The sequence below is a fragment of the Gallus gallus genome, chromosome 4 (genome assembly GCF_016699485.2).
Source record: "Gallus gallus isolate bGalGal1 chromosome 4, bGalGal1.mat.broiler.GRCg7b, whole genome shotgun sequence".
In the NCBI taxonomy this organism is placed as follows: Eukaryota; Metazoa; Chordata; class Aves; order Galliformes; family Phasianidae; genus Gallus; species Gallus gallus.
Window position 1 is genome coordinate 53,739,822 of NC_052535.1, and position 26,169 is coordinate 53,765,990.

At 38.2% G+C, this 26,169-nt stretch overlaps 1 protein-coding gene across 2 annotated transcripts in view; it reads left to right on the top strand.

Annotated features, from left to right (window-relative positions):
- The first annotated feature begins 3,096 nt into the window (after nucleotides 1-3,096).
- Nucleotides 3,097-26,169, top strand: part of PRDM5 (PR/SET domain 5) — an 84,482-nt gene continuing 61,409 nt past the window's right edge. For both annotated transcript variants that reach the window (XM_420628.8, XM_004941229.5), the window contains exons 1-3: nucleotides 3,097-3,266; nucleotides 8,607-8,690; nucleotides 20,496-20,618. In XM_420628.8, coding sequence (XP_420628.3) covers nucleotides 3,174-3,266; nucleotides 8,607-8,690; nucleotides 20,496-20,618 — 300 coding nt within the window. In that variant the 5' untranslated portion in view covers nucleotides 3,097-3,173. The remainder of the gene's footprint in view (nucleotides 3,267-8,606; nucleotides 8,691-20,495; nucleotides 20,619-26,169) is intronic.

A 26,169-nucleotide genomic window follows, 5' to 3' on the forward strand; every position in this document is an offset into this window, starting at 1 on the left:
GTGGTGATTTAACTGCAAAGAACAGATAACACTTTCTGAAATATCAAGTGCAGTGAATGTTTGGCAGTGACTTTCTGAGAAGAAATAATAGATCAATGCAGATCACAGTACATAGGCTCTTGTTAAGAGGCCTTGGGAAATGAACACAAAAGCATACTTCTCAGTCTCAGAAAATTGCCTTTACAATGGGCTGACACAAATGTTCTCCATGCTTGTTTGTTAGAGCCTTTACTGAGAAAGATATCCATTTGTTCTGCACTTTCTCTTATTTAGTAGTTGTTTGTATATGTGGAGGGAGCCTCAGAGGCATCCCTGCCTGGCTACTACAGATTGATGGTTCATGAGACTGAGACAGCGAAGTTAATTCTGTCAGTGTAGTTATATAACATGATATGAGTTATTTATGCCTTCAAACTGCTGCCAGCTATGCCAGCAAAACCAGCTGTACATGTTGCTTCTGTAGAAGTGTGCTTTTATTTGTTCACTTGATATTTTGGAGATGACTTTGCTATGCCAGCAAGAAAATTCCTTTTTCTGGCGGATTCAGCATTCTCAGCTAATAATGTTCATGACGGAGGACAACAGCAGGCTATATGGACCCATGTTACATATGCACCAGGTACAAAACATTAATTCAAAAACATAATACTCCACTCTTGCTGTTGATTAATGATGAACATACATGCATTGTGATATGAGCCTTTCATCATTTCTGTCTAATCTGAGTCATTTGGAGTTTTGAGATCTCACTCTCATTGTAGCTGCACATAGGACAAAATAGAAGAGCTGTAATGTATCTCTGCATGAATAACAGTGTTACCTTTATGTTCGGCAAGGCTCACTTTATCCCTTGCAGTGTCCTTTGTCTGAACCAGAAAGGGTAATACCAACAGCACATGCAACTTATATGAATGGATGACTAATTGAACTCAGAAAAAGAATCTGCAGTGGTGCCAGGGCAGTTGTGGATATCCAATTTGTGTGATAACATCCATAGTGCTACAAAAGGAGAGATTCTTTTGGCATCTGTTTTGCCCAGTGCAAAAGCTTCTTTCCTATCTTTCTTAAACTGAAGGAGGTGCAACTAGCTGCATTTCATGTTAGAATAATAATGGATGGAGTTCATAGATGAAAACAACTACTCATGCTTACTTTGGGAGCTTAAAAGCAAAAGATGCAAGTGCATAGCAAGTTACACTGCAGTATTTCTATAAAGTTGTATTAAGGTGAAATATGGGATACCACCTAAGTTCTTTTTTTTTTTTTTGAGAGAACTGAGGACTGAGAGCTTCATAAAGTGAAAATTACTTTTAAAATATTCATAGTCCTTGGAAAATGTCAGAAAGTTATGCTAATATTTTACTTTTATATGAACTAAGACAGATTGGCCTCAATTCAAGAAAGTATTCTAGTCTAGAAAAATATTAAGTTCAGTTATGCATATGGAAGCTTTGGCACTGGATCTTAATTAAAAGATCAGTTAAGTTTTGATGTTATTCTTAAAACTGAAACTATAGGCCTGGACAACCTGTCTCCTCTCTGTTCAATGTTATTGTTTGTGAGGTATTACAGTTCTTATTTGCATATATACTTTTTATAATTGTTAATTTAGTTTTGCAAATCTAGGTTTTAAAGCTGTGTGTCCAATTATTCTTTTCATTCCCCAAATCATTCTTGGAACTATATTTTTGACTCTCCCTTCCTTTTGTTATCAAAATGGGTACCTGAGGTAATTTACAAGAGTAGTTGCTCATCTGTTGAATGACATCATGCGTCACTATATAAATATCTGTGTATATATGTGTGTGTGTTGGTGAGGATACATATTATCTTTGTTACAATATTTTCAAAAGTCATGCATCTATTATATGACTCTATAGATCTTAAGCACACAGTGGATTAACGGTGTATATAAGGACACTACAAAGTTGTCAAAGGGAGTCTCATACAGCTAGCCCAGTTGTTCCTTTTTTCCCTTTTGCCAAGTTGTCTGTCCATGACTAGCAATTTCTGCTATTGCAGAAGCACATTTGATCCATGAGGATAAACATACTTCTATAATGATGTTGACTGTCATATTGTAATGAAAATTCTGGACATTTTTCATACAAATACAACATTTTTTCCTATACTTTTTTGGGAACTAGAAACTTTGAATACTGAACTACCATCTATCCACTTGTTAATGTCTCTGGAAGAATACTAAGCAGAGGACCACCATGCTCCAGGAGTCTGCTTTTGAGTATTGAAGCATCTTTAAACTGTTTATAAATGTACTTTTTTTTTTGATGTTTTCCCTGTGCTTGCCACACTTTGTACTCACTTCTAGCTGCATAACCAGATGCAAACAAACACCCCTTTTTTCAAATACAGCAGTCTCTACTTCAACTTACTGTATGAGCATGGCAATGTGTATGATGTGGACAGAAATCCCAACTGAAATTAATCAGCTTTCTAGAAAAAAAAATCAGTGTTGGGCATTGTGGTTTTTTGAAAAGGAAGCACTCTGGTGAGATCATAGCAAATAACCCAACTGCAACAACTTTTTCCCTGTTCAAACTAGATTGTGCATAGCATTGGTCAGCACACAATGCCCCTGCTGGGTATGGCACTGGGATATTGAAGAGTTTACTTTTTCAACAAAAAACAGTGTTACTTTTGGGTTTCTTTTAGGGTTCCTAAATTTCTGGTATTCTTTGAAAACAATCTAAGTGAAGGATTATGTGATTTCCAAAGTCTGCATTCCTAAGCTAAGGAGACAGACAGTGCAGATAAACCCGAGTGATGGTGAGCAAATGTAGTGCTTGGGGGAAGTACTTTGTAGCACGGAAGCTCTTTGAGTATTGTGCTCGGTGAGAGTACTTCTGCCAGTACCTCAGAACACCGGAGCCCCGACCCAGAAGGCTGCACCAGTCGCTGTGGAAGCGGAGCCAACACCTCGACGGCGCGAAACCCTCAACGGCCGCTGCCCCGCCGGGCGCGCGCCCCCTGCCGGCGCCCCTCCGTCTCTGCCCGGCCGCGGCTGGCAGGCTCCTCGCTCCTCCCTCCTCCTCCTCCTTAGGAGCGGGACGAGCCCCGCACCCAGCCCCTCTTCCTGCCCCCTCCCCCGGTGCAATGGAAGTCCCCGGGAATCCTCCTCCCCGCTAGCAGGCGGCGGCCCGGCCCGGTGCAAAATGCTGGGCATGTACGTGCCGGACAGGTTTGCACTGAAGTCGTCCAAAGTGCAGGACGGGATGGGGCTCTACACGGCCCGCAGAGTGAAGAAGGTGGGTGACGGCCTGGGAGCGGCGGCGCGGCCCGGCCCGGCGGGGAGCCGCTGCCACGTATCCCGGCAGAGCGGGACGGCTCAGCCCCGCTCGCTCGGCGCTCGCCCCACTTCCGCCCGGCCAGGCTCCTTCTACCAGGGGCCGGCCGGTACCCGGCGGGGCGGCGTGCCTGGGCGGGCACGGGGAGCGGGACGGCCGGCACGGCTACCTGCGGCGGCTGTGCTCTGCTGGGTTGCTGCTTTCCCAGCTTGTGCCGACTTTATTTCGTGCTTCTGGGTTCATGTAGACCTCCCGGGGGCGGAGGTGCCCGTCTGTCGTGCGCAGGCTCCTGCCTCTTTCCAGCCGCGGCAGCCCGGCAGGCGAAGGGTTAATTCCTCACTTGCGGAGTCGCGTCCCCCGGACTGGGGAGGGTCCGATCCCCCTGACCCGCAGCTACCCGCAAATCTCTCCTATCCCAAACAGGCCGTGGCCATTGGTGCTCAATGACTGAAGGGAAAACCTCTTAATTGTTTGGAGTCCCTATTAAAATTGCTCAGTTGACACGTTTAAACAACTTGTTTCAACCACTAGAGGCATACCTGAAGTTGTGAACCCTGCTTTTCTATGCGCTTTTGGTGCTGACTTGGTTGGGAGGACTGCCAGGTTTTGCAGTTGTCCACCAGGCTTAAACACCGTAGGTTAGGTGTGCCTCATCTTTAAGGCCTCCTTTAGGGATAGAAGGAGGTAGAAGGGGATCGTGTTTTTATCAGTTGGCTTAATGGTTTTTTTTTTTTCCACTGATGGTCTGAACTCTCATATTAAACCTTTGGGAATTCGCACATGAAGGAAAGTTGTAGACTGCTATTGCACATGCATCCCTGGAGTCTGAAATAGAATGAACTCGAGAGTGGAAAGTGACCAAAATTGATATCTGTGTGTCAATATCAGCTGAAGGGCTGAATCCCTTTCTTTCATACTGTTCTAAATCAAAACCTTAGATCTGCATGCTAGGAAAAATAGATCATTTTTCTTGCTAGAACTGCTCCATATCACTTCTGAATTTTTTTTTTTTTTTTTTTTTTTTTTTTTTTTTTTTTTTTTTTTTTACAGAGCAGGTATATGCTGTTAGAGCTCTACCTGCACAGCTGTGTCAGTGTGAGCTCTTTGTTCAGGACGTCCTAGCAAAACTCAGAAGTTGCCAGTGGGGCATGTGCTGCATGTGAAATGCAGAAGGAAAAGGCAGAGACACTGACAGTAAGATCTGTCAGAGTTTTAGGAGCATGTTGTGAAGTGCCTATTACGGACTTGTTTTTTGTTTGGCATTGAATCTTCTGTGCTTTCAGCATCAACAGACGTGGCATGCAAAGCCCTGGTCAGAGGTATGTGTCTGACTTTGCTCCTCGGTAGGATGAGGAATCAGCTTCTGAGTCACCCTATGGAAACTGGGCATTGCTTAGAACAAGTATTCCTAAAAATGGTTAAAGACCTAGGCACAATGTGTGGCCTCAGCTGCTCAGAGAACAGTAGATGTGTAAACAGCACAAATAATACACTGGATATTACCAGGCTGTTGTTACTTTTTTTTCCCATGGCAAAAAAATTACATCTGAGGTACTCTTTCTTCCTGCCCAGTAGTGTGTGAGGCAGCAGTACTATGCTTCATGGCTTTGATACGGAGTAGTTAACAGCTGCCAAATAGTTTGTTAATTAATTGTTAATTACTTCCTTGGAACTCTGAGACTGAGAGTAGTTGCTGAATATGACACTGACTGTAAAATAAAAACTATGTTCTTGAGTAGCTAATACTGTACCTCAGCCTGGAGAAAAGAAGGCTGCGGGGTGACCTCATTGCAGCCTTCCAGTGCCTAAAGGGAGCCTATAAGCAGGAACAGAGTCAACTCTTTACAAGGGTAGATAATGGCAGGACAAGGGGAAATGGTTTTAAGCTGAAGGAGGGGAGATTTAAGTAGGATGTCAGGGGAAGCTCTTTACTATGAGAGTGGTGAGGTACTGGAACAGACTGCCCAGGGAGGTTGTGGATGCCCCATCTCTGGAGGTGTTCAAGGACAGATTGGATGGGGCACTGGGCAGCCTGGTCTAGTATTAAATGGGGAGGTTGGTGGCCCTGCTGTGGTGGAGAGGTTGGAGATTTGTGATCCTTGAGGTCTCTTCCAACCCGGGCCATTCTGTGATTCTTTTATTTCCTATTGTTTCTGCACAGCTGTAATTGTCAAGCTCACTTCAGATGATCTTATATCAGGAATTGCAGTAACAACTGTCCAAATGTTAAATACTCATAAAGTAGGCCTCTGAAAATTATAGTATTTGCAAAATTTGGGAAATGGTATGTTTTGAACTGCTGTTACCTGCCATCTGCCTTTGAGCCTTCAGGCATTATGCCTCGTTTCCAATTTTTAAATGTTTTTTTGTCTGAAGGTATAAAAGGTGAAATCTTTTTTGTTTGTTTTGTGACCTCTACAAAAGCTGTCATTCTCTTGTAATTTTGTTAGTTTTTCTCCAACATCTGGCCTTCGGCTGCAGCACCAGTATGATAAGACCCCTGGTATAATCACGAGAGAGAGCTACTGCATTTCTCAGTGTTCTGTTGAGATCAGAACAAGATTAGTCTGAAAAGCAGCTTTTTTTTTTTGAATGATGTGCCTTTCATAACTTCCATAATTTTTGTAACTGACTTTGAGACTGCTTCATTGATCTGGGAGGAAGTCTTACTATGTTTTTGATCTATGTATTCAATATGACAGTGTACTTATTGGCTAGGACTAATAGAAGTATTGGAAAAAAAAAGATCTTTAAGGCTGAATTAATAACGGTGCTTATCCCTATGGACTTTTGTGTTGCGAGACCCCAGGTTTTGTGTCTCTAATTTCTGCTTTCTGTCCAAGTTTGAGGAGCCGTAAAAAGCACTTAGAAGTTTGAATCATCTCCAGTTCAGTTATGTTCTCTTTACGTTAGAGGTGGGCATCTTGCCTTTTGCTTTCTCTATTGTTTTGAGCTTCCAGAAGGGCTTAAACATATTGCAGTAGAGGTTTATTAGCTTGGAGTAGTTGAGCTAGGAATGACATATGGTGTTTCATGTTTTCAGTCGGTATGCACTACTAAGCTGTTGCTGTGTTTCACCCCAGAGGCGATGCAGGGTTCAGTGATGGGTAAAATTAATCCTGTAGGTGCTTTATCTGCTAGGCATCTTTTGGCTTGTGAGGATGAAAGTATTACTGAGGTGAGGGCTGTGGAAACCTCTACAGTAGTTAAGGAATTAATTCATCACTTTCTGCTCACTGAAGTGTTATTCTGCTGCTGAAGTGAGTGTGGGAGACTAACTATTGTAGGTTCCGTATTCATTATGCCCTTAAATTATTTCTGTATTAAATTTATGGAGAATTTATCTTTTTCTTTCCATAGAAGACAACCAATCCAAATTATAGTCAAACAAGGTTCTTTTCATCTTGATAATTGTTAAAAGTAACTGGAGATTCTGCAGATACATTTATGCCCTTCAGAGCTCAGCAGTTGTAGTGAGCTATTTTCCTTTCTGCACTAAAACTACTTGATGTTTTGTAAGGAAATGGTAAAAGCAAGTTCAGCTTGGCATGAGGCATCTTCTCCAGAAGGGGCCTACCTTATCTTTACTGAGCCTAGAAAGGACCGTACACCTCTAGAACGGAATGACTCTGTTCTCATCTTTACTTCTTCCTTAACCTGAGCAAACAACACAGCAAATTGTCCCCCTTGTAACATCCACATGGTCCCTGTTAGACAGTGCTGTGCTGCTGGAGTGGCACTCAGGAGAAGCTGAGGACATTGGTGGCCGTGCATAGGTAATTGTACTGTCCAAATTTCTCCTTCATTGCGGATGGAGTGAAAGAACAAGGGAATATCACTTTGAGTGTTAAATCCTAGGATTTGTAAGCTGGCAGGAGAGGAGCAGTGACCTCATATGATTAGCTGGAATGGAAAACAGAGGGAAGTGAAGGAGGTGAAGCCCCACAGTGCCAATATTTGCTATCCCTGCTAATATTTGCTATCCCTGCCCATATTTGTGTCCTCATTCATGATTTGAGCTCCAGTTGTTCTCTGGTGTTCTTGCCTTTTTAGCTCACTTTTTTTTTTTTACTGGTCTTTCTAATGCTATCTTTGTTGAGCATATTTTAAAACCATTGCTTCTCAATTCTGTGTCATTATTATGCAATGCCTATTTTGTTTTTCTTTGTTACCTCCTCAGATTTAATTTTAAATACATATATACATATTAATTTGGTTGATTGTTTCTATGAGGAGTCATCATGTAGGTTTTCCATGCCACTTCTTCATTGACGCTATACACACAGGCAAGGAAGGAAGAGGGAAAATGTGTAGCAGACTGTTCCTAGGACTGTGGAATGTGCCTGCAGGAGGGTATTTTCAGAGAATATCAATCCTTTTATTAGCCAAAATGTTGTAAAGATGAGACAGAGTTGTTTCTTATTGCATAGTTATAACCTGTAATGCCTTAAAGCATATTAAAGCCTTTCTATTTCAATACTGCCGAAAGGAAAGTAGTATTCTGCATTCCAGTTTGTATGGTTTGTCATTGCAAATAAAGACAAGTGGAAAAAAAAGTTAGACCTCTATAAGCCCTGGTTATAGAATTTACCCTGCTGCTGGCATGACATCTGGAAAGGAAAAAAGAAAAAAAGAAAACACTGAACTCCAAACCCCAAGACGTTTGGAAGTCCATATCAATGGATGCTTTCACAGTATGTGTTAGGGCTAGCAGGTGTTAGAACATTTTAATTCTGTTTTTGAAGGCTTGAATTAATTCAGAGACACGTGCATACTCCTAGTTTTTAAAATAAATCCCTCTGTATGTTCGAAACCTCAAAACTATTTAGTGATTTGATTTGTGGCACTTCAAAAAGTAGCGTTGCAAATAATCCTGCAAATAAATCTAATGAAAACTTTGTGCTTGCCAGATGTCAGATACTTTATGTTTAGTAGGATGTCTACTGCAAGGTGATTCCCGAGAATCTTAGAAGAAATGCGACTTGTAAATATAACCCTTATTTAAAGTCTGGAAAAATGCTATTTGCTAAATTGGAAATTAAGTGTGAAGAGGAAATATGGTTTTAAGAGATTCTCCAAGCCATAAAAAGAGTGGAAATAAGCTTGAAGTTGAACTCACGATGTTGTGCGTGTTTCTGTCAGATAGTGGGTTTCCAAAGGAAAACTGCCCTTTTCCATTTGAAGCTAAAATTGAGACCTCTGCTGGAGCTTGGAAATTCACTGGCTTTTCTTCTTTTTTTTTTTTTTTTTTTCTTTTTTTGTGTCCCCACTGATTCATTTTCATTTATAATCATTTCTTAGGGTGAAAAATTTGGCCCCTTTGCAGGAGAGAAGCGAATGCCTCAGGAACTGGATGAGAACACAGACTGCAGGCTCATGTGGGAAGTGAGTAGTCCACAGTGACATCGTCACACCTAGCAAAAACTGCTCCCAGAATTAGGTTTTACTGTAACTGTTTTTTGTTATTGTTGTTTTGTTTGTTTGTTTTTTAAGATAAGGCTTAAAGATACTGTAACTAGTCTTTGTACTTACTGACAATGTTTAAGTACATTTTTTTGAGATGGAGAAATTGCTTCTTTTAAAGGGTAAAGAAATAGCAAATGATAATTTCTTGTCGGTGAAATGTGAAGATATGAAAGCACAACAGCACTATGAAAAACTGTTAAATAATGTGAAAATAAATGCAAATGCTAAAAGTCATTTGAATATGGCAAGGTGGTTATCAGTTACGAGATACTGACTTATGCTTACCAACAGGTGTCAGCTCATATAAAACATCCTTTACTGCGATGCTTGTAGTAGCATTTGGTAATTCTATGATAGTTGTATGATAAATAGTATGATGAAAGTTTGTGTATTGACCAACATTTGTAATTCTTTGTGTAGGTATGAGATCTTTAGCAAAATAAAAATCTGGTGCTATGGGCAAATGAGGGTACAGGGGTCTTCAGGGCTCTTCTAAACTTGTTCAAAATACCTGCTTTTGTGCTTCTGTTCCATCCTTGCAATCTTTCTTTTCTGCTGTAGCTCTTTGAGCATATTCCACACCCTCCCCCCCCCCCCCCCCCCCCCAACTCCTTTTTTCTTTTTTTTTTTTTTTTCTCTCTCCAGATAAGCAGTTTGAACTGTAAGCACATTTAGTCCCTGTTGATGCTGGAAAAGATATTCGTTTTCAAGCTTCTTGAAGCTTCTTGGTTTTCAGTGGTTAGTCATGGAAGGATGATGGTTCTTTAGATGTTGTATGGCACTTGATAATTAACTCAAGCCTATGAATTCCCGTACCTTTGTTTATCTCTTTCTCCTCAAATCTGTTTTGTTTTGTTTTTTACTTTATGGACTTACCCAAAATATCTGTTCCCACAGAGGGGTAGACAATTCCTTCCCCTGATTCCTTTGGTTATGTATCAAGAGCAACTGTTCTCATCTTGTTTGTTCTCAGCTGAAAAAACAACAACAATACAATGTGCTTTTGTTACAGATTTTTGCTGAATACGTGTTAATAGGCCCTGGCTTACTTGCCTTTTTGTAATGTTTCTGCAGTTTATTTTAAATTAATAAAATATTTGAGCTAGAACAAGGTTTTTAGAAGGGATGGTAGGTGGATTATAGGAGCTTTCTAGCTCCTATAGGTTTTTTAGCTGGTTGGAAAGCCATATGAGTTTCCAGATGTCTCATTGCTGATGATTAAATGAGATTTATCTGTTTCTGTAAGTCAGAAAATAAAAGGGAAATACATGTATTTATTGATGGCACTAATATGACCCCATTGACAGCAAACCAGAAAATGAGATTTTTATGAGCTGTTCTAAAACCTTTTCATAATATCTTGTTGTAACCTAGTTTTGAAAGCCTTGAAAAGATTCCTGCATACCAAATTTTATGACTTCCTGAATGTTTGAGCCTAAGTTGTTCATGTTTACTGAAGTTGATCTGAACACGAACTTTATATTATAATTTGAATCATGCTGGGAGTAGTCTTAAGTTGAAAATTGAGACCAGGAATGCAGAAAGTAAGAAGTAAAACAGTCCAAGTAAATGGTTATTCCAGAGACTGTGGGAGGCAGTCATAGCAACCAGCCAAGTTTGTGTGTAGTCAGCTGTACCAAATATATTAAAAATAATGAAGTTGATGATTATTGGATGAAGGAACCTTAAGGCCTGAATTCGTAGTCCATCTGCATTAAAAAAAAAAAAAAAATACACTTTCAGAGAGGGCACCTTAAGAAAGAAAGCTAAATAGTAGAAACTTTTCAAAGGTCAAGTAAAAATGAACCTTAAAGGAGCGTTTTTTTCTTGGTATGTGACTTTTGAGTTCTTAACTTCAACTCTGTGGAATGATTTTCTGTTTTTTAGTGGAATAGAATAGTGGTCTCTGATGTGACCTGTCTAGAGCAAGCTATTCCTCTTTCTTCAAGACAAGCATTGTGAGTTGGCATCTTTAAGACATCATGCTGAGATGGAATTCATGAATCATAGAATCTTTTGAGTTGGAAGGGACCTTTAAAGGTCATCTAGTCAAACCCCTCTGCAATGAACAGGGACACCTACAGCTACATCAGGTTGCTCAGAGCCACATCCAGCCCCAGTTGTGTGTGTTATGTTTTTCTTTGGTCTTCGGGAAAACATGGAACCTAAAGGAGTTTATTGGGTCGAATGAATTAAAAACAGTTCTAAGAACATTAAGATTTGTATTTAAATAAAACATAGCAGACTGCTGCTTGTCTGCACCAAGCTGTTCATTCAAAAGGCTCCAGAAGATTGAGGGGGTCATACATGGTGTTGCCTTTGTAAATAGTTACTTGCTGAAATATTTTATTTACAAGTTGATGGACAAACAAAAAACCAATTGATGCTGTAGTAACTGTTTAGTTAGAAATAATAAAAAAGACAAGAAAATGTTGGGACAACATTGTGCTTTTTCTTTCTTGCTGTTGATAAGCCACCTTCCAACTGTGCTTCAGCCCCTGTGCCACTGTGTCTGACCGAATTGCATGTTGTACTAGTTAGAAGAGCAGCTAGTTACTACTGATGATTTGTGAGTTTTGTTCCTATTCTTAGCATCCCACTAGCGCCTTGGTTAAGTACTACTTTGTTGTTCTGTATTAGTGTAACTGACAGAGCAATTTTAAATTATGTGTATTTGCTTGAAGAGAAAGTGCTTTGGGGCAAGAACAGAATAATCTGTAGGCATTAAATTTCATGGAGGTTTTTACCTCTGGAGGATCAAATGTCCTTTTTAATATTTATTGTTCCCTTCAGGATGGAAAGGGAGGATATCTATTCAGTTTATTTTGTTTACTATTCCTAACTGAGAAAGTGGTATTCTTTTCAGTACTGTTGGATTGTGGCAAACATATAGTTTTGGTTTGGCAAACGTTAAAACAGGAAAGACTGAAAAGACTGAGTCCTTCTTCAGATACTCAGGCTTAACTGTGGAGGAATGTTCAGGATAGGGGTGGCACTTAATACATTGTATAATGCTGAGTGATACACATCTCAGGTTTGGTTTCTGTGTATCTGTCAAGAGTGTTTTCTTCATTGTTACATTAAGTCCAAGAGCAGAAACACGCTAGCAGAGAGCCTTTCAGGGGAAGCTGATGTCTATTCACATTGAACAGTGAAATGAATGTATGTTTCTGCTACTTCCGACACTTCTGCAGTGACAGTTCTTTTCAGTTAAACAAAACAAAACAAAAAACATCAGAATATTATGAAGGTTGCATAAAACCTACTATTAACTGCAACTACCTTTTGGTCGGAGCTTTAATATTTTCTGTTTGAGGGTTTGAGGTATGTGAAATCAAGTGATTTAAACTAATGACGTTGCTTTTTTCTTTCATATCTGGGTAGCAGAGTGGTTCTGGTGTAGGAAGACTTTTACATATCGGGCATTAAGTTGAATTATGCTCTAAATTTCATGGCAAAGTAAATCTTAATTTGAAGATTTCTGAGTTTACTCTCAAGATTAATGTTGTATTGGAAACCTAGTTCCTAGCAATGTGGTCTTTTATTTTTTTTTCTGTGTGAAGACTAGCTTCCCAGTAAATATTTTTAAAGTTGTTTGCTTTTAGTACTTTTCTGAGGATTTTGAAAGTAAGTTGATTTAAAACAACTTCTGCCAAACAAAAGTAGGACATTGATGTTACGATTTCCAGAGGTGTTCCCCTCTCCCAATTGCAATTTTGTGTCACAGATTCTATGAATTGAATTCTATTAATTCTATTATTCTATATTAATTCTATTGAATTAATACCAATTGAGATAGATGGGTATTTAAAAATAGTCATTAATATTTTTTACTAATTTGTTTATGTAGCTTAATTTAGTCATCTTTATCCTTGTTAAGTATGTGACTTTGAAGCTGAAGGACTTTTGAAACAAGCCCATTGCAGGACCTTAATGGTCAAAGTAGGACCTTAATGATCTGTAGTTTCTGTGATGAGGAGAAGCTACCTCTGAAAGTGTCTGAGAATGTTAGGATCACTGCTTAAGTTAGGTGATGTCTCCAACTTCGTAGAAAGTCCATTTTGATAGTTTAATGTGCTAGCATTCAGACATGAATTCATAATAGAAGGTCAGACAAAAAAATTGCTTCAGGAGACTTCGATTTCTTTATAGTACGCGTGAAGCTCAACCCTTCTTGTGAAAGTCTAAGAATCAAAACCTGTGAACCATTCTGTCTTTGGTAAAGTCAAATAATGTCATGAACCAGCAGGAGATTCATTAGTATGAAAAGATGTTGCTCTGTGTTTTGGTTGGAGGAAAATGTGTATCACCTATGAGCCAATATTTCTTCATCAGTAAGCAAACTAGCAGCTGCTGTGTTAAGTTTCTCCTTCAATTATTACTTTAATACTTTCTATAGTGACATTAAAATATGAGTTTCTATTCTGTGAAGAAGGTCTGAAACTCAGGATGCAGAAGCATTGCAGCTAGCTGTTTTATACCATGAACAATAAAAATGTTTTCAGTCAATTAAAAAAAAAAAAACACAAAAAGATGAGAAAACAGAACTTGAGTGAACATGTATTTTTAAAAAATTTATGAATGTTTAGAAAATGGTTTCCCGGAAAGTGGGTGACACATTAACTGCCTTCAGCAAGGATGACAATCTGCTTATTTTCACTGAAGTTTGTTTTCCTTCTTTTTTTGCTAGATGTGCATAGTATGGTGCAGTTTCACTCATGAACATTTCTAAATAGCACATGTAACACCTTGAATGCATTTTGGAAATCTGTAGATAATTCCAGTGCAGCGTGAAAGGCTGGCAGACAGCGTAGTGATCGCGTGGATGGGCATTACAAGCATCTTAGGCATTACTGAGATGGTTTCATCTGGTAGAAATTTTTGTTCCCCCTAGTACTTATATAGTGATACAGTATTTGCTACTGCAGTATAGTCCGGTGATAGCCTGGTTTATCTTGAAGTAAAACCATCTGTATGGTGGCAGTGAATGTCAGATATTTAATCTTACTGTAAAGATATTTGACTAAACGGACACCTTATGTGTTAATTGTCAAGGGGATGATTCTTAAATACATCCAATTTAGGTGTTTTGTTGGGTGCTTTGGTAATGTGAATGCACTTTAGATGCTAAACTGTAGTGAGTGACCAAATATTAAGGGTGTTGTAGTAAGACAGATATCTTGCCATGAATTACGAGGCATGAAATTTGAACCTTGTTCTAGATTCATGCCACTTTGTCTATACCTAAATTTGAAGGGAATTGCTACTTAATTATTTGGCATGTGAAACTAAAGATGGCTGCATGTCTGTTAACATTACTCCCTGGTAGTAAATGGAAACTCCAACTTATCTCCATTGGTTACAGAAACTGCAGGAACATCTTGTCCACAGTTGTCAGAAGGGCCTTAGAACGAAATGGATCCTAGACCGGGGTGGTGTACTGAACCACAGTGGACAACCTCAACTTTTTTGGATTTACCCCTTCTTTTAGAGGAAGGATAAGGCCCTGTTTCTATACAAAAACAAAACAACCAAGAAACAAACAAACAGAAGAACACAGTGTGCCACCATCTATTTGTGCCTAGGCTTTTCAGTTCTATTTCTAGCTCTTTTAACAGGTTTCTCATGTTGACTGTCAGCATATCATATCCTTCTAGGTCTTTGTTGATCTATGAAGACGACTGAATTCTCTATTATTTAGAAGTTGACTAATATAGACAGGTGGCAGGTTCAAATATAACAATTTTAAAAGAGGAATATGTTCACAAGCATTGTAAAATTAATCTACTTAAGAAAAAAATCAGGGAACCTTCTTCTGCCTCTTTTCTAAATGTTTGATAGCTACTGAGAAAAGAACACCCTAACCATTCAGATTTCTAGGGAAAATGCAGCTATTTGCTTGTGGATTATTTAGGAAAAGCCTCCTTAAAATATTTTCTGCTTTAGTTTGTGATATACCAAAGTGTTTTTCCCGTCCCCCCCCCCCCCCCCAGTGGAGTATCCTTTGTTTTTTAACAATTTCCTACAAGAAATAGTTGTGATAGACAAGTAGCCCTGAAGATTCTTGGAGTGGTTCAGTGATGGGAAAGGAGCAGATTTGGAACAGACTGGAATTCTGTGGCAGAATGAATTCTGCTTAGTTCTTCAGGTCTCATGTTCAGTAAGTGGTAAGGATGTGTGTTTGAATACTTGTAAAACAGGTTTAATGGATATAAACAAAGCCAAGAAACCTTAGCTTATTTATTATGGAGAGTTGGCTTGTTGTGTTCTGGAAAATTAATTGCTGAGTCTTTGTTCTGTGGGGTTAGAGAGAGAAATTGCAGTATCTTTAAGTTTCTTGAAGAGCACATAAGCGGATTGACACAGTCTTCCTATTTTCTTCTCCTGCTGTTACAGCTTGTGTAACTGCCAGGATTGTTGTGATATACTGAAGCTATTATTATACATGCTTTTCAGTGCTGCTGATGGAGAATGCAGGAGGAAATTTCCAGTTACTGTGGCTAGCAGAATTTTGTGGTCCAGTAGAGCAATGACTGTCTTCTGATCCTGTCTCCTTATAAGTATGAACAAGTATGAGCTGGGTGGAAGCATTTTATTTTTTTATTTGTTTATCTATTTCACTATTCTGGTTTTCTTGTTTGGTGGTTGTGTCACAAAGCAAAAGGCTGACTGAGGACTCAAGTGGGGTGTTGTTGGAGGGAGTGTTCTTTGGGACATAATCCAAACGTCATTGCAATTCATTAATAGTTCAGTATGGATAATATCATATAGAATCATAGAATGGCCTGGGTTGAAAAGGATCACAATGATCATTGAGTTTCAACCCCCTGCCATGGGCAGGGCTGCCAACCACCAGACCAGGCTGCCCAGAGCTACATCCAGCCTGGCCTTGAATGCCTTCAGGGACGGGGCATCCACAACCTCCTTGGGCAACCTGTTCCAATGGATCACCACCCTCCAAGTGAAAAACTTCCTCCTCATATTTAACCTAAATTTCGCCTGTCTTAGTTTAAAACCATTCCCCCTTGTCCTATCACTATTCACCCTTGTAAACAGCTGTTCCCCTTTCTAAATATTTAAGTGCACTTATTTTCAACTGAATATAATATAGAGTCCAACTGTTTATTTTGTTTAACCACCATGACTAGTTTGCACTGCCTTTTAGTTTGAGGAATATACTTGCAAAGCAGGAGCTAGTCTGTTTGTTTGTTGGTTTTTAAAAAATAAATAGATAAAGCTTGGTACTCTCTGCTGTGGTGCTCAAAGACCATTTACACATTTAAAAAACTCACTCACCCATCTAACTGGTGAGGAAAGGAATAGTGAATATCACCAATCCTGTCTGTGTTAAGTATGATGTTTTGTCTGTGTTTCTCTATTTTTTTTTTCTTCCTCACCTCTGTGTATTTAATGCAATATTATTTCTTTATGAAGTGGAAAAAAGCTATAGAAAGTATAGCATGTTTTTGAAGAATTTATTGTATTCTTTTATCAATAGTTTCCTTCTGTGTTAAGTCTTTGCTTTGTATTTGACATCTCTTCATGGATTGGCAGAGACTAAGAAAGGACAACTGAGATGACCACATATTGCTGCTGTGAATATAAATCATTGCTATGTAGTTTAAGGATCAAGCAAATGAAGAAGAATGGATGAAAAGCTAGTGGTGTAACGTATGCTTTTTATAATAGGATCTTGGTTCTTTTTCTAATCCCAAGTCAAGATCTGATGGAAACCTTTATAGGGCCTGCATGGTGGGCCTCCCTAATGCAGTCTTTAGTAGCTGCAGCTAAATCACAGAGCCATTAGCTTGACTTAAATTGCTCACAGATGTTCATCTTCACTGTTAACTATTATTACTCAGGCAAAGTAAAGTTATGTTCTGTGGGTATTTTGAACAGGGTGATTATTACAATGTAATTGTTGCAATACTTCTGTGATTAAGGAGGTGGGGACTTTCAAAAGGTAAATACGCTATTTACATGTATTCTTGTGTAAAGTTGGGACTTGCTTTTATGGTTTGCAGTTATTCTGCCCAGCAGATATTATTTCCTAGTGGAATAGTCAGCAAATTGAAGAATAGCTAAGCTTGGAAAGACCTCTGGAGGTTATCTGGTCCAAATCCGTTCTTCTGGCAGATCCACTTAGAGCCAGTTTTCTAGGACTGTGTCTAGACAACTCTTGAGTATTTCCAAGAATGAAGACCCTGCAGCCTCTCTAGAGAAGGTGTTCTAGCACTTAATGTTAGATAGTATTGTTTCCAGGTGTGCTTAAGTCTGTAGATTTGACACTTTTGGCTTTGGTCAATCTGTGTGTTTGAAAGTTGAACAAATCTTAAAATTTAAAATATTGGCAACTTTTCATGATATGTGCCTCTTAAGATACATCTTCCTTTAGAAGAACAGTAATATATTTTAAAGACTTACATTTGTTTGCAGAGCTGCAGTATGTTTCTTGTATCAATCTGAGAACAACATGCTGTCATCAGCTATTATGATAATTAAATACAGTTTTTTGTTCTAATAATATCTTAAAAGTGTAGGTAACTTAAGTAGCCGTACTTAAGACATATTGCATCTGTAAAAAACAAATACAGCAAGAATGTGAACAATTTAAATACAAAGCCATGATGACAATCTAATTTTGATCTTGCATAGCTGAAATCCCTAGCTCTTAGGAAATACCTACTCTGGAAACTTCTTGTTGATGGATGAAAATGTGTTCCTCATATAAATAAATCATATGGAATTTTTGTAGTTCTGTGACATTTTTTTCATGGCTTTCTGTCTTCTGTTACAGAGATTCAAGTGATACACTATTTAAAAGAAAACAAGGAAGCCATTTTTAATATGTCATAATGGCAGCTATATTATTTCAACCGTATTTCGATGTGTTTTAAGAGCAAAGAATCACTTGATTAAAATTAGGTTTCTCTATTATTCTCATTTTGACAATGTAAGCTAGAATTTTGTCACAGTCATAGAAATTCTGTGGATCTGCAATGATACCTAAAAGCTCCTGCTATGGAGACTGTGTGTCTTAAGTAATTCTTTCTTTAAAACATTTGCTAACAGAAATATAAGATAATTTATTAGATCTGGTGTTACAACTATTAGTAAATATTATTTGAAGAGATTGGTTCTACTACTACTGATGCTCTGGAGTGGGAACAGTGCAGTGACTCATTCATCTGTTAAAGCTGTTGTGCTTATATATGCCTTCAGTTCTACAGCACCACTTTTAAAAGTTGATTCTGCACTTAGTGAACAAAATGGAAGCGTGTTTGTTTGCCATTCTAAATAATTTATGCCCCTTCACCTATGTAGTATGTCAGTTTGTTGTTACTGAAATCATGTTTCAGGCCAGCATAGAATCATAAGGATGCTTTGGTTTAGAAGGAGCCTTAAAGATCATCTAGTTGCAATCCTCATGCCATGGATTGCCATCCATTAGACTGGGCTACCCAGGGCCCCATCCAACCTGGCTTTGAACATCTCCAGACATGCACAGATTCTCTGGGCCTTGCCACCCTCATCATAAAGGATTTCTTTCTAATATCTAATCTAAATCAATCATCTTTTACTGTAAAGCTGTTAATCTTTGTCCTATTACTACACTCTGCAAGAAGTGTTTCTCTCCAGCTTTCCTGTAGGCCCCCTTTAGGTACCAGAGGGCTGCTACAAGGTATTCTTGGAGCCCTCGCTTCTCTGACTGAATAAATTAAGACTGACTGATAATCATTGAGGCTACATATTTATATTTCCCTTGAATAGGTGTATATGAAAGATGTTCGAGTGAGCCATAAAATAGGGTATACAGAATGGATAAATTCATTTGTATTGTTCTGAAGATAGTTCTTTCAGTGTGTGAAAAGAAAAAAAAAAACCACCTGAAAAAACACTATAGTAGACGTAGGAGGGAAGTGAGAAATACAGTTTTGAAAAAATACATCATTAGTTTCTGGGATGTTTAGTATTGATGTGGTACAATTATGTTAGCAGCAGTGTTGACAATACTGAAGTCATATTTTCTGGATTTGGAATTTCACAGAATCACAGGGGTTGGAAAGGACCTCAATAGATTGAGTTCAACCCCCCTGCTAAAGACGGTACCGTACAATAGGTCGCATAGATAAGTGTCCAGACAGGTCTTGAATATCTCCATAGAAGGAGGTTCCACAACCTCTCTGGGCAACCTGTTCCAGTTCTCCATCACTCTTCTTACTGTGAAGATGTTAGTACATGTTAGTACAGAACTTCATATGTTCAAGTTCTAGGCCACTGTTCCTTATCCTATTGCTAAGCACCATTGAGAAGAGCTTGGCCTCATCCATTTGCCTCCCACCTCTGTTTAGATAATCATAAACATTTCTCAGCTCCCCTCACAGTCGTCTTTTCCCCTAACAGAACAGGCCCAGGTTACTTGGCTGTTCCTCATAGGGGAGATGCTCCAGGCTGTTTATCATCCTTGTGGCCCTCTGTTGGACTTCTAGGAGATCCCTTTTATTTTTGAACTGAGGAGCTCAGAACTGGACACAGTACTCCAGATGTGGCCTCACCAGGGCAGAAGAAAGGGGGAGGATCACCTCCCTCAACCTGCTGGCCACGCTCTTTTTAACTCACCCCAGGATGCCATTGGTCTTCTTGGGTACAAGGGCACACTGCTGACTTATGGCCAACCTGTTGGCCACTAGCACCCCAAGGTCCTTCTCTACAGAGCTCATCTCCAGCAGGTTATTCCCTTACCATGCAGTTATTCCTTCCCAGGTGCAAGACTCTACACTTGCTCCTGTTAATCCTCATCAGGTTCCTCCCTGTCCAACTCTTCAGTCTGTTCAAGTCTTGTTGAATGGTAGCACAACCTTCTGTAGTTTCAGCCACTCCTCCCAGTTTTGTATCATCAGCAAACTTGCTGATGATCAATGACCTGGATGAAGGGATAAAGATGTTGAACAAGACCAGACCCAGCACCGACCGCTGGGGAACACCGCTAGTTACCGGCCTCCAACCAGACTCTATGCTGCTGATAACAACTCTCTGAACTCTGCCAGTCAGCCAGTTCTCAGTCCACCTCACTGTCCAGTCATCTATCCCACACTTTCTAAGTTTCATAACAAGGATTTTGGGGGAAATAGTGTCAAATGCCTTGCTGAAGTCAAGGTACGCAACATTCTCTGCTCTTCTGCCATCTACCCACCCAGTGATGACATCATTGAAGGCTACCAGGTTGGCCAAGCATGATTTCCCCTTGGTGAATCTATGTTGACTCCTCCTGATAACCTTCTTTTCTTTCAATTGCTTGGAGGTGGCATCCAGAATAAGTTGTTCCGTCACCTTCCCAGGGATGGAGGTGAGACTAACTGGCTTGTAGTTTCCCAGATTCTCCTTCTTGGCCATTTTGAAGACTAGAGTGTCATTGGCTATCCTCCAGTTTTCAGGCACCAATCCTGTTTGCCAAGATCTTTCAAAGATAATAGGGGTGGTTCAGCAATCACCTCTGCTAGTACATGTAATCTCTCAGTACATGTGGGTGCATCCCATTGAGCCCCATGGGTGTCTTGTATGAGGAATAATTGTATTTGGTATAAAGAAGCATAAAGAGGAATACTTGTTGTATGTGAGATTCGTTTGCTGAATACCAGCATGCCTTAATGTTTTATATGTTAATGTTTTTGGTAGATATGCTAGATGCTAAATTTTAATTTTCCCTATTTTGAAATGTTTCAGGTTCGTGGCAGTAAAGGTGAAGTCCTTTATATCCTGGATGCAAGCAATCCACGCCATTCTAATTGGCTGCGTTTTGTCCATGAAGCTCCATCCCAGGAACAAAAGAATCTGGCTGCAATCCAGGTAGATTTGGTGCATTCCTACCATTTTGCTTCCTGTTACAAACTTGATCTCCTGTTTGATCTTTATCTCATGCAGAAAAAAGATCTGAGAAACATAACTTTCCTTTTCTTATATTTCTTTTTAGAAGTGAACACTTGTGCTTAAATATGGTACCATAAATAAAAGATATAAGGACTGAAGGGGTTGTTAGTTAAAATCTGATATTCTTTGAAAGATTTATATTAATCCACTGAGATGAAATTGCACTAAGTATCTTATATGAGCTCTTTCTCATTTATAGTAAAATGAACAGTTTACATTTAGAAAAAGTTATTTCCGGAGTAGTTTGTATACTTCTATAATGACAGGCTAATTTTCTCACTATAGCCTTTCTCAGTCCAATTAAGCTTTTGCCTGAATACAGTTGTTTCTTCTCACAGTAGAAATTAAAAACATAACTATGTAGCTCTACACTTGACTAAATGAAGACTAGTGATTCAGAGGTCTACTTGTGTTTTGTGCTAAACTCAGACAGATATGGACTTAGGTGTGAGAAAAGCAAAATCTTACGTTTGCTTTACAGTTAGTTTAAAATGTAATACAGCATTTTGCCAAGTTTGATGGCAAGCACGGTGCTTAAATTATTCCAGTAGAAAACAGACAATTCAAGGATCTAATTATCTGATAGGATGATCATGCAGTGCTTGAGGATAAGTTAATAAAAGAAGATCATTTTCTCTTTCTAGTCTTGGCAGCAGATCTGAATTTATACAGCTTATTTTTTATTTTTATATTTGTCATTTGCAACATTGTGTGATAATGAGTTCCACTGTTTTAATTACATATTATGTGAAACATGCTTATGTTTTTCTTTTAGCAGCTTTTTAATTTCACTTGATTTTTCTTCATCCATGTGTGACAGTGAATAGTCACTTTGTTCATTATTCTGTGCCATCCTGATTTTATAGAACACTATTATATCCTTTCCATTTTATTTGACAGCTCTTTTCTCAAGCTGAAGAATCTTAGTCTGTTTAATCTCTAAATTTTTGGAAGCATTCTGTGACTTTGCAGAATGATAACAAAGGCAGCCATATTTTTCTAGTTATTGTCCTTGTAGAGATTGTGAAGCAAAGAAGCTCTTGAAGTTTTTTTTTAAACACAGCCCAGTAAACAATTTTCAGTCCCACATAAGCAAAAATTACTATGCTGTGTTCTATTTTTTTGACTCAAGACATATACTTGCCAAAAAGCTGTTCCAAGTTAAAACAACTTAGACACTAATGTAATAAAAATCTGCATATACATACATACATACATAAATATATAAAATATATAAACAAAGGAGCCGTTCCAACCTCCTTACTGTGGACAGGGTTCCCACTAGCTGGGTGAGGCTCTTCTAGGGCCGTATACAACCTGGTCTTGAATGCCTCCAGATTATGGGGCATTCAAAGCTTCTGTGGGCAACCTGTTCTAATGGCTCCCCACCCTCTGAGTAAAGAATATCCCCCTAGCATCTGATCTATATCTTCCTTTTAGTTTAAAAAACATTCCCCCTTGTTCTATCACTATATGCCTGTGTCAAAATCAGTGAAAAGGAGAAATGTTAGGAAAACAGTATAAATGTTAATCAGCGTTTCTTAAAATTATAGTTCTGCTTTTTTGTCTTGAAATGATTTTTTTTCTCTAGGATTTTCCTGCAGATCCTTGAGAAAAAGATTAAAAAGAAGTTTATTTTGAGGCCAATCAAAAATACTTTTAGATACTTCTATTTGCTGAGAAAATAAATATCATTTCATATGATGTAAAACAAGAAAAATGTTTAATGAAAAAAAAAAAAAAAGATTAGTTAAACTCCAGTGGAAGGTACACAGTGATGACACTCAGTACTGGTAGCTTCAACTTGTGTGCTGAAGAACTGATGCCTCCTTAAATCTCATATTCTCTTGAGGGTCTGTTTGCCTATTTGGTTTTTAAAAAGTACTGTCCAGTGAGATTTCTGCTGCCAGTTCCTCTTGTAGACTTCATATGTCCTCCCTCTTTTAGTTTCAGTGGTGAGCCTTTCTATGATTTCCATTCTGCTGTTCTACTGCATCTCTTCTTCCTAGCATTTATTCCTTTATCACAATAGTTGAAAGCTACTATTAGCAGCAGTATCATGTTGGGAAATTTGATTTGTTATCTGCTTGCCTTCACTTGATTTGCACCTCCTACTTTCCAAAGATCTAGTTTTGCTGAATGTCAGTCTGAGGTTTACATCTGCAGCTTTTTTTCAAGATGATCTTGTGCAAATGAAAATTCAAGGATAATCTCTCTAGAAACTAAAGGTGTATCTACTGCTGTCTTCCAGGCCAATTTGTTTCTCTCCAAGTAAAAATCTTCACCTATCTCTGGCATTCCATTTCTAGCTGAAGTTGTCTGCAATTTTGCTTTTGATATTTCTTTGTACCTTGTTACCGTTCCTGTTTTACTTCACTAGGGACAGCTTTATCATCAATTTATCCTTTGGATCTGTACTCTTACAATCTTTGGATCAGAGTTCTTTAGGTCTTTACGTCCAGGGTGCAGTTTAGTTTTGAGTAATGTTAAGGGTGTTCACTATTCACCCATTCAGCAAAACCTCTTGTCAGTATTGACTGAGTGACTGCTTTGTTCTGATTTTCCACAATGTTTGTGGCAAGTCAGTGGTTAATTTAGTATGATCACTGCCTGTGAAATTATTTCTGTATGCTTTTCCTTCTGTCTTGTTTGAAACCTTGATATAACAGAAAGAACATGAAGATTTCTGGCAAGATTTGTTTTCTTGCTTACAGCACTAAATATGAAAGACCCTCATACACGGTCATCAGTCCTAGGCATTAGTCAAATATATATTATAATCACTGAATAGTCAGTGTGATACTAATTACAGTCAGTGTTGGCAAATGTGAGGTAAGCTTCACAAGAGGGAGCAGTGTGAACAATTAATGTTTGTTATTGCATTTTAAATGAAACACTCTGTAAAATGACCTGAATTTCTGAACAAAAGTCTTAATAGAATGTCACACCCAGTGTTTTTCTTAATGAAAATGGTTATTTAAAGAAAGGAAAAATATCACGAATGCAAAGTAATGGACACAAGCAAAAAATTACTGAGTGATCACTTTTCTTTTTAAGTGCCATTGATAAAGAACTGACAAAACTTGTGCATTCTTTGAGAGTGACCTGGATATTGTGTGTGTGTGTATGTATACATATGTATTTAATTACAGGTAGCATGAATAGGTACTGCTTATGTTAAGTAAAGCTAAAGATGTGCATATTTCCTTTCAGGGTTTTGTTTCACTTTAGCAGATGGAGGTGCAAATCCCAAAGCATTGCTATTCCTCCCGGGAAGAAAAAAGCCCACATGATGGATACATCAGTATTTTAATTCCATAATCTTTGTATCTTTGTATTTAATGATAGGCAGTAGTACTTTGCTTTATGAAATCAGTGGACAACATGTGAGTGGAAAATTTCCACTTTTCTTTACTCTGAACTGTGAGTTGCCTGCTTGCCACAAGGACAACAGAACGATGTTTTACAAAGAGGGGAAAAGTACAGACTTTGTTAACAAGCTTCATTATAACTATGTTCAGAAGTTTCATTTCAAAACAAATACTTAGATAATTAAAAGATTAAAAGAATCTAAAATACAGATTACTACATCAAACAAAATAAAAGCTTAATCTTAAAGAATGATTGTGCTTTATATAATAAAGTAGAATATGTCTGCATAGTTAGAGAAAACCAATTCTCTAACTATGAAAAGAAAATAGAATAGTTAGAGATGGTTAAAGAGTTTTTGTTTTCAGCGGCACGTTGTCATTACCCATGAGAAATGTAAAACTCTTCAAGATGCTTTTATTAATGAAGAATTTTTATGAGTTTGGTTGGAATTTTTAAATGAGTATTTGACTTTTCTCTCTTAGTTCTGCTTACTTTTTAAGGTGAATCTTCACTAGTGAATCTCACAAATCAACAATGATTACTTAAAAATATTTGACCATTTATGATACTAGCCTATAAAGCTTGTCTGTTTCACAGTTCCCCTTTTAAAATTTCCTGGGAGACTTTGTATGAACTAACAAATATGAGAATGGAAGCTAAATGAGTCCTTTTTTATTCCCTCTGTTGCTAATTTTCACTAATTCTCTTTCCCACTAATTTTGTTTAGTAGTCTCCAAACACTCCAACAGGAGCTTTTTGGTCTGCTATGAAAACACATTGCTTCACTACAGTAGTGATAAACATTATAACCTTATATTCAAAATGGAGTTATCAGTTCACTGTTTGCTGCTTAGTGCTTGGTATTCTGTTTAAAGGAAAAAAAAACAACAACAAAAACTGGATGCATGTGCCTCTGTATACAAATAAGGTAAACCACATGCTGAGGTTGACTGGGAAGTATGATTAGTTCATCACAGGTTAATAGTATACAGTGATTAAATTTAGATCTTGTACAAAATGCTTAGTCTGTGGTAAAAAGGCATAGAAATTACTTTATATAAGGGTGCTTTTTTTTTTTTTTTTTTTTTTGTAATGCAATACTTAGTAAAACGTGTAGTAAAATATTCTGGAGAGAGCTTCTGGTGTCACTGTGGGTTGTGTGTTGGTCTCTTACTTCTGGCACAGCTCAGTGGTGGAGCAGTGATGTTTAAGTATTCTTTGACTGGAAACATCCAGCATGTATCATTAACAGCTCTTTTGTTAGTGGTGGCAATATGTTGCTGCTAGAAAATAACAAGAGAGGTTGGAGGGCAGCAGCATATGCACAGATTGTTTTTGGGGGCATTTTGCAGTTGAATTGCTGCAGGGCTCTCTAACTTATTTCAAGTATTTGTTGAATGAATTAAGCCCCTATTATATTTAAAGTAGCTTCAGGATTACAACTTCGGTATTAACAGAAACTGTACTATTTGTAATCCTTTTTTTGCTTTGGGTTATTCCTATCTACTTACTTATAAATAGGACTTCTGATATGTAGCAAAAAATACATTGTAATTATAATAATCTAAGGAAAATGGCTCCTATGAAAAAAAATCTGCATTTTTTCCCCCATTTTTTAGAGTGATTCGAAGTATTACATCTTCAGTATTCTTTTATACAGAACGCATAAACTTATCTGTTTTTCAGTTGTATTTTTATTAAACACTCTGTGCTGGAGATTACTTTGCAAAAAATATTCTGTTGTTGGTAACATGAAAACGGTTTTACAAACAGCATCACAGCCAGGTAGAATTTGAAATTCAAATATTGTTTCATTAAGAAGCAGGCACTGAGTTGGTCTAATATAGCTCAGAATATCATGAGTTAGGATAAGGATATGAGTTAGAATAGGATATCTACTGTGAGTGGGTAGAGTGGTTTGAAGTTGCATTTCATGAGTCTAACAGAGGACTATTAGTATGTGAGAGAGAATGCTATAATAAGTGTAGTAAAACTGGATGATCTAAAAGGCAAGAGTGAGAGAAGAAGCAGGGAAAGCAAAACCGAATTATGTTACGCGGCTTAATAAGTGTATGTATTGCTGAATAGTTTTGTGAAT